At 45.1% G+C, this 16,417-nt stretch overlaps 1 protein-coding gene across 2 annotated transcripts in view; it reads left to right on the forward strand.

Moving 5' to 3' along the window:
* METTL1 (methyltransferase like 1) overlaps window positions 1-16,390 on the forward strand; it is an 18,636-nt gene extending 2,246 nt beyond the window's left edge. The window contains exons 1-5 of one of the 2 annotated variants that reach the window (XM_015422222.1): window positions 665-825; window positions 5,833-6,017; window positions 8,964-9,077; window positions 11,996-12,097; window positions 15,875-16,390. In XM_015422222.1, the coding sequence (XP_015277708.1) occupies window positions 678-825; window positions 5,833-6,017; window positions 8,964-9,077; window positions 11,996-12,097; window positions 15,875-16,033 (708 nt within the window). In that variant the 5' untranslated portion in view covers window positions 665-677 and the 3' untranslated portion in view covers window positions 16,034-16,390. Of the gene's footprint in view, window positions 1-664; window positions 826-5,832; window positions 6,018-8,963; window positions 9,078-11,995; window positions 12,098-15,874 lie in introns of those variants that run through there. The other variant, XM_015422221.1, reaches the window with a different exon arrangement.
* Window positions 16,391-16,417: the final 27 nt, after the last annotated feature.

Consider the following 16,417-nt stretch of genomic DNA (forward strand, 5'->3'; position numbering starts at 1 on the left):
GAACTGGGGAATCCCAGATACAGAATTACAGTGCCAAATGTAGCTTGATCCATAAGTGCCCTTACAGTGCAGTCCTAAACAGAGCTGACCCTTCCAAATCCATTTACTGTAAGTAGACTTAACTCTGCTAAGTATTACACTGTGAGTGTGCTATTACTGTTAACTGTAATTTCCCTTGACTTCAGCGGAATTTAATTGCAAACATGTGGTTAGGATTAGAACATTAGTCCCACTACATTCTTTTCTGTGGGTCTTCTATCAAGGCCAGATTCACGCATTATTATTTCATTGTTTGCGTGAGACACAAGCAATTGGAATGTCTCTCGAGACATGACTCGCTGGGATATTTCTGTCTCTTGAAGTCATAGGATGAGTAGCAGACCCTCACTCCTTGTCCCTGTTCAGTTTTGAAATGATCCATAATAAAGGTGTCATAAGCATGTCCTGCAGAAATAATTACGCCAGGTAACTCATAGCTTCCATTCACCAAATTCCTGAGTGGTCTCTGTATTGGTCTGTTGCAGCAGAAATAGCAAAGTGGGTCCTTAAGGCAGATTTGTGGTGGTCTGTGAGTTGGAAGCCACTTGGAAGTGGTGCTGCTGGGGAACTGGGAAGTGTGTTGGTGTTATATGAGGCTCTTTCCTTTCTTTCCTGTTAGTCCCGCCAAGCCTGAGGAAATGGACTGGTCTGAACTCTACCCAGAATTCTTCACTCCTTTGACCAAAGATGATCAGCACAATGACCCAAAGGATGTGGAAGAGAGAGCCAAGCCTTCCTCTCAAGTAGAATTTGCTGATATTGGCTGTGGTTATGGGGGACTGCTGGGTAATTTCACACATCCCCACACCCCGATGATTTTGGGTTTTTTATGTCAAGCGTTTATGCTTTGCCCCTCAACCAGAAAACTGGTTCTCAAGATAGCTAACACCATATTAAAAGTTATACCCATTAAAAATCAATATAAAAACAGCAGGAAAAGCTAGGAACATTCAACATGATGTTCTTGTCGTAAATAAAATCGTGAAAGGTAGCAGTATGTATGTTGCCCACTTTGAAACAAGCTGCATTGGCTGCCTGTCTATTTTGGAGTCAACTTCCAGGTGTTGGTTATGACCTTTAAAGCCCTTAATCACCTGGGACACTCTTATTTGAAGGACTGTATCCTTCCATATGACCCTCTCCACCAACTACGGCCTTCAGGCATGCCCTCTGCTGGCTATCCCATTCCTTAGGGTGGCCCATCTGGCATAGACCAGAGCCCAGGCCTCTTCCACCATGGCTCTCACTTTGTAGAATGGGCTCCCTGAAGATATGAGGGGCACCCCCTCCTTGGAGATGTTCAGAAGGCACTGCAAAGCTTGCCCGTTAGCCAGGCCATTTGAGGGGGCGTCTTTTAAGGGAGGAAGAGATTTGGGGGTCTGTTATTTTATTCTGGTTTTAATTGGAATTGTGTTTTTACTGTTATTGTAAGCCACCTTGAACCACAAGAAAAAGTGTGGTATAAATGTTTTAATAAATAAACAAATACAATAGCAGTTAAATAGCAGTTGTGTAAGGTAAACACAAGAGCGGCTGTAATGCGATGGCAAAAGGGAAACCAATCTGAACCGTCTCACTAAGTATGCTGAGAATGCAGCTAGATCTCTGTGGAGGTTGGCTCCAAAGATTATGGAAGGGGTTTCCAAAGAAAGAGGCTTGTGAAATACTAACATGGAAGTCCTTTTAGAATACTTCCTTTTTTCAGTTTTCCAACAAGCGTTATGCACAGTTTTATGCTGCACACCAGACAGAGAGTTGAAGTACCAGGTTCCCCCCACCCCGTCCTTTGACCAATGGATTTCAAAGTTTTTAGCATATTTCAATAGGGGCAAAACAAACATGAAGATCTTTATACATAATCAGTACATTGGTCTATTACGGTCAGTATTGTCTTCTGTGACTGGCAGCAGCTCTCTAGGATCTCAGGCAGAGGTGTTTCATGTTGCCAGCTACCAAAATACTTCAACTGTCGGTGCCAGGTCTGGAATGTGGGATCTTTTCCATGCAAAGCAGAGACTCTGCTGCTGAGCCACGGCCCCTCCTCCATGGCCGTGATTACTATTTGGGGCATACGGGAAGGGGAGAGGAGAGTGAACCTTTTAAATCCTGCTCAGTTTCTGTGATTGAAACCAGACACCTTTGTCAGTGCTGATAATTGTGTGGGAAGCCCTGTTTTTAGCAAGCTGAGCAGGGGTTGAAGGGTTAAACTCCTCTCCCCATTTGGCGCCAATCCAAAGGGTCATTTCTGCTTAGGACTGCACAGTGAGCGATCCATGCATGCAGTTTAGTTTCTATGGATGGACAGAGACTGGTCACATTGGTTTTGACCCTCAAACGATAACGTTACATATAACACTACTAATGGCAAGAACAGACTGTATAAAGGTCTTTGCTCTTACAAAGGAAGGCAGAGCATCAAGCAGTTCAGGCTGCAGCCTTACAAGTTACGGTACTCTGTGGGGCTTTGTCTCTGCTGCCAGTTGAACCTGGGCTTTAGACTAGGGCTGCAATCACACACACTAAATAATTCAGTGCACTTTTGAATTGGATTTTGCCAGTTCACACAGTGAAATCCGGTTGGAAAGTGCATTGGTGGTGGATTATTTAGTGTGTGTGATCGCAGCCTAAGTGTTGAAGCTCAGTTAGCCCAGTTTGGCCCAAGCTTGTCAGGGTTGGCCATGGTCAGTATTTGGATGGGAGACTTCCAAGGAAGACCGGGATTGCTATGCAGAGGAAAGCAATGGCAAAACCACCTCTGCTCATCTCTTGCCTTGAACACCCCACAGCTGGGGTTGCCATGAGTTGGTTGTGACTTTGATGGAACCTCCTTCTTCACTGAAGTTCTTGACCAAGTGACCCTAGGAATATGAGGAGTAGTGATTTCTAGCAAAGATCACTCACATAAAACTGTAGTTAGGAATTCCTGTGCATCTGTTGAGAAAGGATGCAATGGATGTTAGCAAGGGATGCAGTGGACAAATGGGGTTCCCAGTGAGTTGGAGAAAAGAAAGAGGGCAAATGTTGTTGGAATTCCATGCATCTCATTACTGTGCACAAGCCTGGAAAGGAATTATCTGATGCAGGAGACAGAATTCAGCAGCTTGTTGGCTTTGATTTGGAAAAGCAAGTTCTCATGACGTGGTGGTGGTGGTGGTAAATAAGCTTCACAATGTCCGGGCAGTGCTTCATGAAATCACAGAAGACAGAAGGAGACTGAGCTGGGGCTCTAGCAATCCAGGGGTAGGAGGCTTCATTATTCTGCCTAGCTTCCAGCCCTAGAAGGAGAGAAGGCAGAACAAGTGACACAAATATAGACAAGTCTGCTTCATGGCCTGTATCCTGCCTTAAACTCTACCATTGAAGGAAGAGCCACTTCATTTGGAGGAGGGCTTTTTAGGCTGGAAAAACTACAAACTTTGTTCAGTGGAGTAGTAGGGTACGAGCTGTTCATATAGGTATAGGTGGCTTGTACACTACTACTCCACTCTATCATCTGTCTAATCTGCTTTCACACAGATTTCATAGGCTGTCATGGCTATTGTGAAAAAGACCATCACTGCATGTTTTTATAGTGAGAGCTCTGTGATCTGGTGTGTACAGAAAACTATGGTTGGGATCCCACAGTGGTGTTTTACGTGGCATGACTGTGTTATCATGCGAAAAGCTGGTTGCTAGATTCAAAGGGTGGGGATGTGTTGTCTGTCACACACACCAAAACATCCTTTTATGGGGGAGGGAGGTTTGCCTGAGAAAAACTTATCACATGGCAAGTCATCACTCCTTAAGCTGGTCAGGTGAATCCACAATTATAACACAGACATGACACAAGGGTGGAGAGGTGGGCGGAGAAGAGATATCAAGCCACGGTAAAAGTCTATGAGGTTTCAAGCAGTTCCTCCTCAGAGCATCCAAGGATACAAAGGCCTCGGGGTCCTTGCATTGTGATCCCTGTCATGCTTACTCAGAAGAAAGTCCCAGTGAGATCAGTGGGACTTACAGCCCCATCCTACAGTCCCCTGAAACAGGAAGTGGAGTTTAGCTCTGTCTTGCAGAACAGAAGACAGCAAGGAGGGGAATTTGGGGAGATGAAATAGATGATACTGCGTATAGCCCAACAAAACCGAAAGTGCTTCTTCTCTCAATAATTTGAACAAGAGAGTCTTAAGCTGGGGTGTCAAACATCAGGCCCGGGGGGCTGGAACCGGCCCGTTCAGGGTTCTTATGCAGCCCACGAGCAACTAGTGCAAGGGAGGGAACAGGAGACTGCTCAGGGGGGATTGTGGCTTCAGCATGGTGGAACAACCTCGTCTGCAGCAGTCAAGCATTGTGGGAGTGTCTGCCCAGTGTTGCGCCACTGGCTGTCCAGTCCACCCATACAGGTTTTTCTTTGTACCCCACCACAGCCCATGAGGCCTTGCAGTGAGCAGACACCAACTCAGAGCTTACCAGCTGCTGTCCTTTATATAGTTTATATCTCTGGCATTACGTTTTATGACACACATGGCCCGGACTGACAAAATGACATTTTTGTCAGATCCGGCCCTTGTAACAAATGAGTTCGACACCACTAGTCTTAAGCATGTGCTGGCCATTGCTGTTGAAATCTGCAAGGTAAAGGGGCTTGCTTTTCACAGGATCATCTGTATGATCAGAAACAGAGGAGCAGACAGTCCTAAAGCTTAAGGCCTGGATAATGTGGGCAGCCAATGTGGATACTAACAACTTGGTTGTAGTCGCATTTACTTGGAAGTTCAGTGTATTTTAATGCATATATAGGTATGTGCAGTACTGCAACATTAAGGAGAGGGGAGAGTCGGTCAAGGTATGAGAAGAGAATGATAAGTCTAGTAGGGGTGGTCAGAATGCTTCTGCAATGTAAAGTGCAAGGGAAAGGAACAGTATTTTTTTTTTGCATTATGTACTTTGCGCCACTGGCTGTCCAGTCCACCCATACAGGTTTTTCTTTGTACCCCACCACAGCCCATGAGGCCTTGCAGTGAGCAGACACCAACTCAGAGCTTACCAGCTGCTGTCCTTTATATAGTTTATATCTCTGGCATTACGTTTTATGACACACATGGCCCGGACTGACAAAATGACATTTTTGTCAGATCCGGCCCTTGTAACAAATGAGTTCGACACCACTAGTCTTAAGCATGTGCTGGCCATTGCTGTTGAAATCTGCAAGGTAAAGGGGCTTGCTTTTCACAGGATCATCTGTATGGTCAGAAACAGAAGAGCAGACAGTCCTAAAGCTTAAGGCCTGGATAATGTGGGCAGCCAATGTGGATACTAACAACTTGGTTGTAGTCGCATTTACTTGGAAGTTCAGTGTATTTTAATGTACATATAAAAGGTAAAGGTTCTCTTGCTCGAAAGCCAGTCGAATCCGACTCTAGGGTTGCGGTGCTCATCTCCGTTGCAAAGCCGAAGAGCCAGCGCTGTCCGAAGACGTTTCCGTGGTCATGTGGCCGGCATGACCAAACACCAAGGCGCACGGAACGCTGTTACCTTCCCACCGAAGTGGTACCTATTTATCTACTTGCAATTTCTTGCTTTCGAACTGCTAGGTTGGCAGGATATTAATACTGCAACATTAAGGAGAGGGGAGAGTCGGTCATGGTATGAGAAGAGAATAATAAGTCTAGTGGAGGTCGTCATAATGCTGCAATGTAAAGTGCAAGGGAAAGGAACAGTTTTTTTTTTTTTGCACTATGTACTCATTTGCCATAGATTTTTCCCTCCTTGCCTGATTGCTACTTTCCTGATGCTGATTCCTGTTCTCTTCCATAGTTGCGTTGTCTCCCCTGTTCCCAAACACCTTAATGCTGGGCCTGGAGATCCGTGTGAAGGTCTCGGATTATGTGCGAGACAGGATCCAGTCCCTGCGAGTGTCCCACCCTGGGCTGTACCAGAACATCGCCTGCATCCGCAGCAATGCCATGAAACACCTGCCCAACTTTTTCCGCAAGGGACAGGTGAGCTTCCAGGGGATTTATCCAAGAAAGGCATAGTCATCTCTTCACATTTCCTACTCCTCGGAAGGATCTATCATCAGCATTGATTATGATCGAAGATCAGGCAAGCGATTGACCAGCACAGTTTATGTACAAATATAAAATTAATATACAAGGATTAAAATTCACAGCCTTATAGGTATAATTGATTATACATAAAAAGTTATTGAAAGATTTGGAATATCTGCATTCTTTTAGTCAAGGCCTCCCCACAGAATTGAAAGGATTTATGTGTTTTCAAAGATGCCTGTGTGATCCTTCTTGGCTTCAGGATTCTCTAGAGTTTCCCCAAGAAAGACGTTTCTGTTGTAACGTTGACATTGCTTATGAATCCTTAGAAGGGACTTCCATGAGTGTGAAAGTACGGTCAAAGCTGGCAGTGGCTGGGAACCCACCTATCTACTGGACTCCATATGCTCATCTCAGCTAATCAGTTGTTTCAGAATCCCATCTTGCTGTCAGATTAGCCCTTTGTCACCTAGAAAAAGAGCTTTTTCTGTGCTGGCCCTCACCTGGTGAAGCAGTCTACCTGGTGGTGTCAGGAAGGTTCCCACCTTGTTGATTTGTTTCTGAGATGAAGTAAGGCTGAACTGTTTTGGCCTGCATTTTTGCTGATGGGCTGTCTATGAGGAAAATCCTATGAAGAAAGGTTGAAGGAGCGCTTGGTATGATTAGCCTGGAGCGGAGACGACAGAGGTGATATGACTACCATCTTCAAGTACTTGAAGGGCTGCCCTATAGAGGATGGTACGGAGTTGTGTTCTGTTGCCCCAGAAGGTCAGACCAGAACCAACGAGTTGAAATTAAGTCAAGAGGTTTCGGCTAAACATTAGGAAGAACGTCCTGACAGTTAAAGCGGTTCCTCAGTGAAACAGTCTCCCTTGGGCGTTGGTGGGCTCTCCTTCATTGGAGGTTTTCAGACAGAGGCTAGATGGCCATCTAATAGCAATGCTGATTCTGTGAACTTGGGCAGATCATGAGAAGGAGGGCAGGAAGGGTTGCCTCAGTTCTTAGTTCTTGTGGCCCTTTCTTACATGCCCAGAGAAATGCTGATCGCCACTTTGGGGTCAGGAAGCAATTTTCTCCAGGCCATTGGCCAGGGATTGCCATCTTCTGGGCATGGAGCAGAGGGCACTGGAGGTGGGGTGGGGGAGGTAGTTGTGAATTTCCTGCATTGTGCAGGGGGTTGGACTATATGATCCTGGAAGTCCCTTCCAACTCTATGGTTCTTTGAAGGTGAGCCCAGGTGGCTAAGAACAGTTCCTGGTCTCTTGTAGGCTGAGTTGTGACTGTTTTATGTCGTTTCCTGTTGGTGTTTTTTCTCATATTTTTATATCACATTGTAACCTGCCTTGAGTTTTTTGTTAAAGAAAGATTGGGTTTTTTAAAAAAAGAATCTCCTAAATAAATAAATAGTGAGGCCATGGGGTCCCTGCAGCCTGGTATGATCTGCTCTGATTGCCTAGCCTCTCCCTGGGGACACAAGGTACTGGGTCCCAGAGGCCACACAGAAGGAAAAAAAGGCAGATCTACTTAACTGTACGAACCAAATGTTAATATATACAGTGCAAACATTACAGTGCAAACCGTCCCTATATACAGAACAAAGTTTGCGTCCAGTGGCACCTTTAAGACCAACAAAGTTTTACTCAAGGTATAAGCTTTTTGTGTGCATGCACACTTCTTCAGATATACTGGATGATATACAGTGCATGATATAGTGAAGTGTGGCAATTAAGGTATAACAGTTCAGTGCACGATACAGCAAAGTATAACAATCAAAGATCTGCCGGCTAATTAAGACATCGTTTTGATATCTTCTTCAGAATTGTTTCTGTTATAGTCCCATTGCAGAATGGCCTTGTACAGTTGTTGTAGGCCAGTGCCCAAACTGTGAGTGCCAACACAGCAATTTAACCTGAATGCTGAGGTTTTACTTTAGAAAAAACAACTCATACATTAACCTAAGATAATCCAAACAAAGTAAGGAAAAGCAATCCCAAATGCTTTCACTTACTTAAAATTATTTGGCAGAGAATTCAACACTTTAATGATGGTCTGGGCCTGGCTGGGGCAATGGCACGCGTGCCCACAGAGAGGGCTCTGAGTGCCACCTCTGGCACCCGTGCCATAGGTTCGCCACCACTCTTGTAGGTTGTCTATAAAAGACAAGAGTCTTAAAGCATCTTCACGTATGATATGATACAGCATCTTAAGTGGACTTACTGTAAATTACAGCAGGGGAAAATGACACACTGTTTATATCAGGCAATCGTAGAAGAAAAAAGGGGGGCATTTAAATCATATGTCTGTAACATAAAATATAAACCAATTCGTAGAAATAAAAGTACGAAGAAAAAAAAGGAAGGATGCAACAAAAAAGAAGTCAAAGAGGTCACACTTAGAATTCTAAAAATCTGTGATCCAGTTTCTCATATACAGTTCTGGTAATTTTTCATGTACAGCTCTGATAACAAAGAGGCCAAGGTAAATGAGGATTGCATCAGTCCCACTTAGATGTGAGTTGAGGAGCCAATGTTTTAGGCTATCCCTGAGCTACCGTCCCTTTCCCAGGTCCTGGCTGGAAGGAACAGTATGCAGCAGCTCTGCTGAAGGTGACCAGGTCTTCTCAAAGCCTGGAAGGGAACTTCCTGGAGATAAAGGCAATAGTAATTACTGTCCCTTTTGGAGGGGAAATGAAGATCTGCTTGATTGGCTTGACAGTGAAGTCACAAAGGCTGCACTCCTGAGAACAGTTTCCTGGGGAGAAGTTCCACTGAATAAAATGGGGCTTACTTCTAAGTAGACCTGCTCAGGTTTGCGCCCTAAGACTCAGGGTGGTGTTCAGACTGCAACTGAACCTTTTTCCTGCAGTGATGGTGGTGGGATCTGTCCGTGTTTCCACAGCTGTGCAAGATGTTCTTCCTCTTCCCCGACCCTCACTTCAAGAAGACGAAGCACAAGTGGAGAATTATCAGCACTACCTTGCTGGCGGAGTATGCCTACGTCTTGCGTGAACAGGTGAGCAGGTGAAATGGGCTCCTGATGTTCCTAGTCTCCCCAACAGGAAGGGACTTGCATATTTATTTGTTCAAATATTTATACCCCACCTTTCTCCTCAATGAGGACCTAAGGTGGCTTACAACATTCCCCCCTTCTCTGTTTTATCCTCACAACAACCCTGTGGGGTGGATGAGGCTGAGAGTGTGTGACTGGCCCAAGGTCACCCAGCGAGCTTCCATGGCAGAGTGGGGATTCACATCCAGGTCTCCCAGATCCTAGTCCAAAAGTATAACCACTACACCACAGTGGTTATATAGGTACGTCTTTGGAGGGAATTGGAGGCTGAGGGGAAATGGTGTGCTCCTCACTTCCTAAAGCAACAGTAATATGATACCCTTTTTGTCAGGACCAACCAGAATATCACAAAATGGTACACAAGCTTTTGGATTTGCTAGAACTTGTCATCAGTGGAAACACAAGTAACACCATGTCATCAAACTGGTTGTTCAATGCAGAAAACAGAAGGGGGGGGGGGAGTGAGAAAAAAGATGTGAGTGAGCATGATGGAAAAGCCCCTTGTCTGCACTTCGTAGAATCTTAAAATGAATGAGCTCACGCATCGTTTAAGACCGTGAACTCTAGGAGCTTTCCCATTATGCCCTGAAATATCCTTTTGGCCTTCTCCCCACTCCCTTTTCAGTTGGTTTTCTTAAAAACAACCCCCCCCCCAAAAAAAAACCCACCAAAACCCTGATCATCCAACCTGATGAAGAGTTCTGCAGCATTTGAAAGGTTGTTTACTGTTTTGTGACATTTTGGTGGGTCCTCATGAAAAGATATATTTATTTATTTAAAGGACCCCAAAGCAGTTTACAAGAAAGAGGGAAAGTTCCAAATGACGAAAACAAATGGGTAGACAAAGAAAACAGAGGTATATCTGGGTTGCCCTCTGTCTGTAAAGTTGACTTTTGCAGGTCCTAGGCTAAGAGCCATGAGGCTCTTGTCCTCCGGCTTGCACCTCTAAGCCCATCCAGGCTATATACCTGCAGGAAGAGGGGGAAAAGAGTCAGCCTAGATGGACTTCCGCCGCTGCTGGCTTGCTGCCTGCAAGCCCACAGGATTATCATCATTCCTCCCCTTTACCATCTCACACTACTGCTGTCTCTGGAATTTTTCTGTGAAGCATCACTGCCGCCTGTTCTCTTTGTCGCTTCCGTAAGAAGATGCTCTTCGTTTCTGGCCGTCCTGCAGCAGAGAGGTCAGGCCACCCTATGACCCTCTCAGTGCATGTTTACACGGACACCATCCCCGTTCTCAGCCAATCTGTTCAAGCCCTCGACTGCTGAGCTGATGTGGAAAAGGTTCCTTGAAAAATGTGATCCCTCTGGCCTAGAGGTTCAGTCCAGGAGACTGTGTTGGCAGACTGGGTTCTGTCGCAGGTTTCTTGAAGGAAGCCTGTCTGGGAAGTCTTTGGGAATTTCAACAGAAGAGGATGCTTCAGTGAGGGATGTCAGACCTCCCACTATGCCAAGGTGTCTGTGCCTGCTCATTTCCTGCCAATAGCTTATAACCGATTCTTTATGTTGCTGTCAAACCATATGGGTAACCAATCTCTTTTCAAAGCCTACGTGTATCAACACATCCCAAAATCTAGAGGAAAAGGCACCTTTTCATCCTTCGGGAATCTCAGATCCCAAGAACAAGGGCAGGGCACTAATTAGTGCCAGAGGGCCAAAGATTAACACTTCCCTGCATCCAGCTGAGCGAGCCAGGGGTTGGCGGGAGTCCTAGTAGGCAAAATGTTGCATCACTCGCTGGCTTTCAGCAGCCTCCTTTAGGGCTTTCTGGCTGCCTTAGTGTTCCGCTGCCAAAGAAATAAGAGAGCGCCTTTTCTTTCCTTGCGTTGTCACTTTTGGGCTTGGAACCTGCAGATTTAATCTTGGTGAATCAGCATGGGGTCTCGCCCAGAGCTGGGGTGAGTCACAGACAGCGCTGTCAACATCTCCCCAAAGGCGCTACCTTCAGAGGAAGAGGCTGGGCGCAGCTTCTACTATCACTCTGAGGTGTTTCCTGTAAGTGACAGTGGCAGCGGCAACCTACAGCAGCAGCTGTATGAACCACCATGGAGGTTGTAATAGCTGAGCCTTGGGCTGCGAGGAATTTAGGGCCTTATTAAGTCAGGAACAACTCATTTTTGAAAATGGGTCTGAGATCCACCTTCCTACCGAGTCAGCATGGTGTAGTGGTTAAGAGCAGCAGACTCTTAACTGGAGAACTGGGTTGATTCCCCACTCCTCCACCTGAAGCCTTCTGGGTGATCTTGAGCCAGTCACAGTTCTCTCAGAGCTGTTCTCTCAAGAGCAGTTCTCTCAGAGCTCTCTCAGCCCTACCTGCCTCACAAGGTGCCTGTTGTGGGGAGAGGGAGGAGAAGGTGATTGTAAGCCGCTTTGATACCCCTTAAGTTAGAGAAAAGTGCGGTATAAAAATCTACTCTTCCTCAAGCGGGAAGTTTCTGTTAGATCATTAAGAACATAAGAACTTAAATGGGAGGTTTCTGTTAGATCATTAAGAACATAAGAAGAGCTTCCTGGATCAGACCAGTGGTCCATCCAGTCCAGAATACTGTTTCACACAGCAGCCAATTAGTCACCTTAGACAGCCAAAGAAACAGGGCACAGAGGCCAAGGCCATCCCCTGCTGCTGCTTCCTAGCACTGAGATTCAGATGTTTTTCTGCCCCTGTAGACAAAGGCTCCCTTCAGTCACCATGGCTGGTAGCCACTGATGGACTTCTCCTCTATTCTTTCCCTTTAGAGTGAATTGCTTTTTGTCCCGTCCCCCCAGTTACTGCCTCTGTGTCAACCTGATGTCTGACCCCTCAGGGGTCCTTGCATGTTTGCCACTCTTCCCTTTACGATCTCTTTGTTGCTCACACAGGGTCTGGTGTACACCATCACAGATGTGGAAGAAGTACACAAATGGATGGTAAAGCATTTCCAAGAGCATCCACTCTTTGAGCAAGTACCCTTAGAAGAACTGGTAAGAGAGAAAGACTTTGAAATGTTCAACATCACATTTTACAGTTCTGTACATGGTTCGTAGAACACAGTGTGTGTGAAAATGCATCCTACAGATGCCGCTTGTTCTCTGAAGTTCCAGATTCCTGCTACAGCTTGTAGAGGCCATTTGTGAGCAAGTTACAGCAATGACCTCTTGGTGTAAAACTTTTAAAAAGCACCCCAAAAAAAGTGATTACGCTAAAGAAGTATACAGACACAAAAGAAAAAAGGAGGCTTTGGGGAAAAGCAGGGTATAAATGTTTTAATAATCACAGTATTAGGCATTTTGTCAATAATTGAAATATCCCTGCAAGAGAACAATAACAGTGAACATTATATATCATGTTTAGGTGGACGTCAACATAGGTAATTCTGTTTATTTCTCCTGACACAATTAATACCCAGAGCATTTAACAACAATCAGTATAGTAAAAAACCCTGTTCATTATGGTCATTAAAATACATCATTCAAACAGATTAATATACTTATTGTTCCAAAAACGTGTATGCAGCTCCACATACCTTGCAAATAAGATTGGGCTAAATCCTTCCTTACTATATATATCCATTATATATAGTATATCAGTCATTTTATACATAAAATAACTAGTTTCATTTTTACTCCACCCTCTAATGGTTCCTCTTCTTATTATCTTCACAACAACCTTGCAAGGTAGGTTAAGGTGAGAGATGGTGACTGGCCCAAGGCCACCCTGTAAGCTTCGTGGCAGAGTGGAGATTTCAGTCTGGGTCTCTCTGATCCTGGTGTGAGATATTCTAACCCTAGTGCTGTTCTCTAAAGATGGGAATCCCACAATATTGTAATGCCGTCGTGGTCTCGGGTTTTGGCAGCTTAGTAAGTACACCTTGGCACAGTCAAATGGGGGGAGGGTTTGTTCTTTGATGAAGAATAAGTGCAGATGTGCCAGATCATGTTCATTCAGGCATACTTTGTTTACCTAAAGGCACAAGATAGGTGGGCAGCACACACATTTAAATACACACCTAAACTCTCCTTGCAAGTAAAAGTCCATGGAAAGCCCATAACATTATTTCCTAGTTCCCATCTTCACATGCAAGTGTTAATCATCTTGTGGCATAAAAGGAAAAACAATTTCTGCAAATCTCCTTTGATTTGGCTACCTGCGGGAAATTCTTGCTCACTCCAGGTGACCAAGCTCATAGTTCTTTTCAAGCCTGCCCCAAAGTTTAAAATGTCAGGGGAAGGAACATAGTCTTTGGTGGACTTGCAGTAGACATGCAGGAATGGAAAAGCTAAAGAGGTCAGAGAGGAAACTGCTTAGAGTTCTTCAGGCTCCGGTTAGTGGCTAGTCGGCTGAAAAGCAAAAGGCTTTGTGGTACTGTTCCTGTGGTTTTTTTTCTTATTTTTTGGCAGAGGCACTATACCAAGTCTCTCTCATATATAAAATTCATCCACCGTAATCAGCAGTTAGTGGCTAGTCAGCTGAAAAGCAAAAGGCTTCGTGGTACTGTTCCTGTGTTTTTTTTCTTATTTTTCGGCAGGGGCACTATACCAAGTCTTTCCCATATATAAAATTCATCCACCGTAATCAGCAACTGAAATTTTAGCAGGGCAGGGCCCTCTCCTTATTGTGTGCATCAGCCACCCACAGGAAGGCAAAGGGCTCTCTTTCCACCCCTTCCCTGGTATGCACCTCAACACAGGCTCTGCTGGAGTTCTTCCTTTATGCACCTCAGCTAATGATTTCCCTGTGCAAACCAAGAAATTGGGTGAATGGGAGCAGGCAGCGGCGGACCATGAAATGAGAACTCTGCCTAAACCTGTTTTGTTGTTCACACGGGATCAAATGAGTGTTAAAGAGCCCTTTGCCCACTCACGAGAAAATTGCTTGGATGTTTCGGTGCGGGAAGGGTTCTTGAAATCAAGACCTGTACCGGGGAGTTGTCTGAAGGGAAGTCCCATTACTGCTATAATGTAGTAGTAATAGTCTTGCAGGTTTTTTTAAGGCTTAGTAAAAATTCAAGTCCAGTAGCAGCTCAGAGACCAAGGAGATCTTTGGGATATGGGCTCCCTTCATCAGATACAAGTTGGAATCGAGATCTCGGAGTCCTTATATCCAAGTCAAAAGGTGGGAGGGTTGCTGCAGAGAAGAGACTCAGGATGCAAAGATGCAGTGCACGGATCCTTTTTTTTTTTTGGGAAATGTTTTTTAATTTATTATTGAAGCTTATATACATTATCTTACATTAAATCATTATTCCGTCATTTTACCCCCCCTCCCTCCTTGTAGTATCTTCATATTTTTAACCATGTGCACAGATTCTTCATTCGTATTTGGATATTTGGATTGGCTTCCCCCCTTTCCACCCATTCCTTATATCCCACCCATTTATTTGTAATCTTCTGACATTTCTCCTCCCATGTCTCTTCAGTAATTATCTGTGTGAATATATCTGTTAGTACGTGTTCAAAGACATAATTATTCCATTTCTCCATTGTCCACTGATGCCTATCCCTCCATCCCAATGCTATTACAGCCATCCCAGCTAAAACCATAATTTTATATAACTCCCGTTTATTTCTTTCCACTTTTTTGTTTCCCAATATTCCAGAAATAAGCAAATCCCTGTTAATCTCTACCTTAACTTGAAATAAGTCAAAGCAGTGCACGGATCCTGAGTCCCTTCTTTGCAGCATCCCTCCTGCCTTCTAAGTGGGATTTAAGATCCATTCTGATTTGTATCTCATGAAGGGAGCTGACTCTCAAAACATTTTACCCCAGAAATCTTGTCAGTCTCTAAAGAAGAAGAGTTGGATTTATACCCCACCCTTCACTCGGAGTCTCAGAGCGGCTTACAATCTCCTTCCCTTCCTCTCTGCACAATACCCTGTGAGGTAGGTGGGGCTGAGAGAGCTCTGAGAGAACTGCTCTTGAGAGAACAGTGACTGACCCAAGGTCACACCAGCTGGCCGCATGGGGAGGAGTGGGGAATCAAACCTGGTTCTCCAGATTAGAGTCCGCCGCTCTTAACCACTACACCAAAGTGCTACTGGACTCGAATCTAGCTCTTTTGCTGCAGATCAATATGGTTATTGGTTCCCCTCCTGAAACTATGGTTCAGTTAGTAAACATCAGCAAAATCAGATGGGGGCTCCATGATGACCTTTCCCTCACTCCCTTGATGTACTTGGTTATCGCCATCTGATTCAGGGAGCAACAGATTCTTAAAGGAACACTGTTAATTTACCAATTTGGGCCATTCCCCCCCGTTAGTATGGAATCTGCTCTCTGCCTCCCAGGATGTTTCCCATGAGCTTGGTGTAGGCCATAGGAGGGTGGTGGTAGAGCCTTCAGTTTGGGGGCTGATTTCATTGGGGTCACCCCTCAAGCTTATGGCTCTTGTGCTTAGACTTCTCCTTCCGATTGGGAGGAACCTAATTTTATTGGCAAGCGATTGGCTGCTGAGAGTCCGTTACCTGACACTTGAGAGTACAAGGAGGGGTGATGTTCCCTCTAAGCTGTGGAGTCTTGTGAGCAAAAATTCTACCTTGTGAGCTGTTGGCATTCAAGTTGTGAGCAAGCCACTTGGCTACTGCATACATTAGTTTGCTCTGGAGCCATTCTTCCTGAGCTAAGACAAAAATGTGTGAGCTGGAGGCTAAGAAACTGTGAGCTAGCTCACACTAACTCAGCTTAGAGGGAACACTGGTGATGACTGGGTTCCATCGGTTTACATTGTGACCTAATAACACTTGCCTCTCTTTCTCCAACAGGCAAGTGACCCTGTCGTTGATCTCTTGGGAACCTCAACTGAAGAAGGGAAGAAGGTTCAGAGGAACGGAGGCAAGACCTTCCCTGCCGTCTTCCGGCGTGTCGCTGACAAAACCCTGAAGGAGCCGCAGGACACAACACAGGAAGTGGCCAGGACATGACCCGGGGGATTTCCTAAGCCCTGACAAGACTCACGTTGTCCGTGTCTTCCTCTCAGTGATGGGGAGAGGCATTTCAGCAACAGTGGAAAGGACTTAATATCTATCCCCATAGTGGAGTCAACCTTCTATAAATAATAGAGGGGAAATCCCTTCAGAGAAACACTGTACAGTTGTGTAAGAGAGTGCCTGGATCTCATTGGTGTTTATGTTGCCCATAGCGGGGCCACAATGCGTTATCATGACCATAGTAGCTGAACTGCAAGTGCCACAAGCATGGAACAAGTTCAGTGGTTATATGGGGTTCCCCACCCCACAGCACCTACTGTAACTTTATTTTTGAATAAAAAATATCGGAAGGCCGACTCTGAGTTACTTAATCTAGTC

This window comes from Gekko japonicus, unplaced genomic scaffold, assembly GCF_001447785.1.
Source record: "Gekko japonicus isolate JY-2015 unplaced genomic scaffold, Gekko_japonicus_V1.1 scaffold459, whole genome shotgun sequence".
Taxonomy (NCBI): domain Eukaryota; kingdom Metazoa; phylum Chordata; class Lepidosauria; order Squamata; family Gekkonidae; genus Gekko; species Gekko japonicus.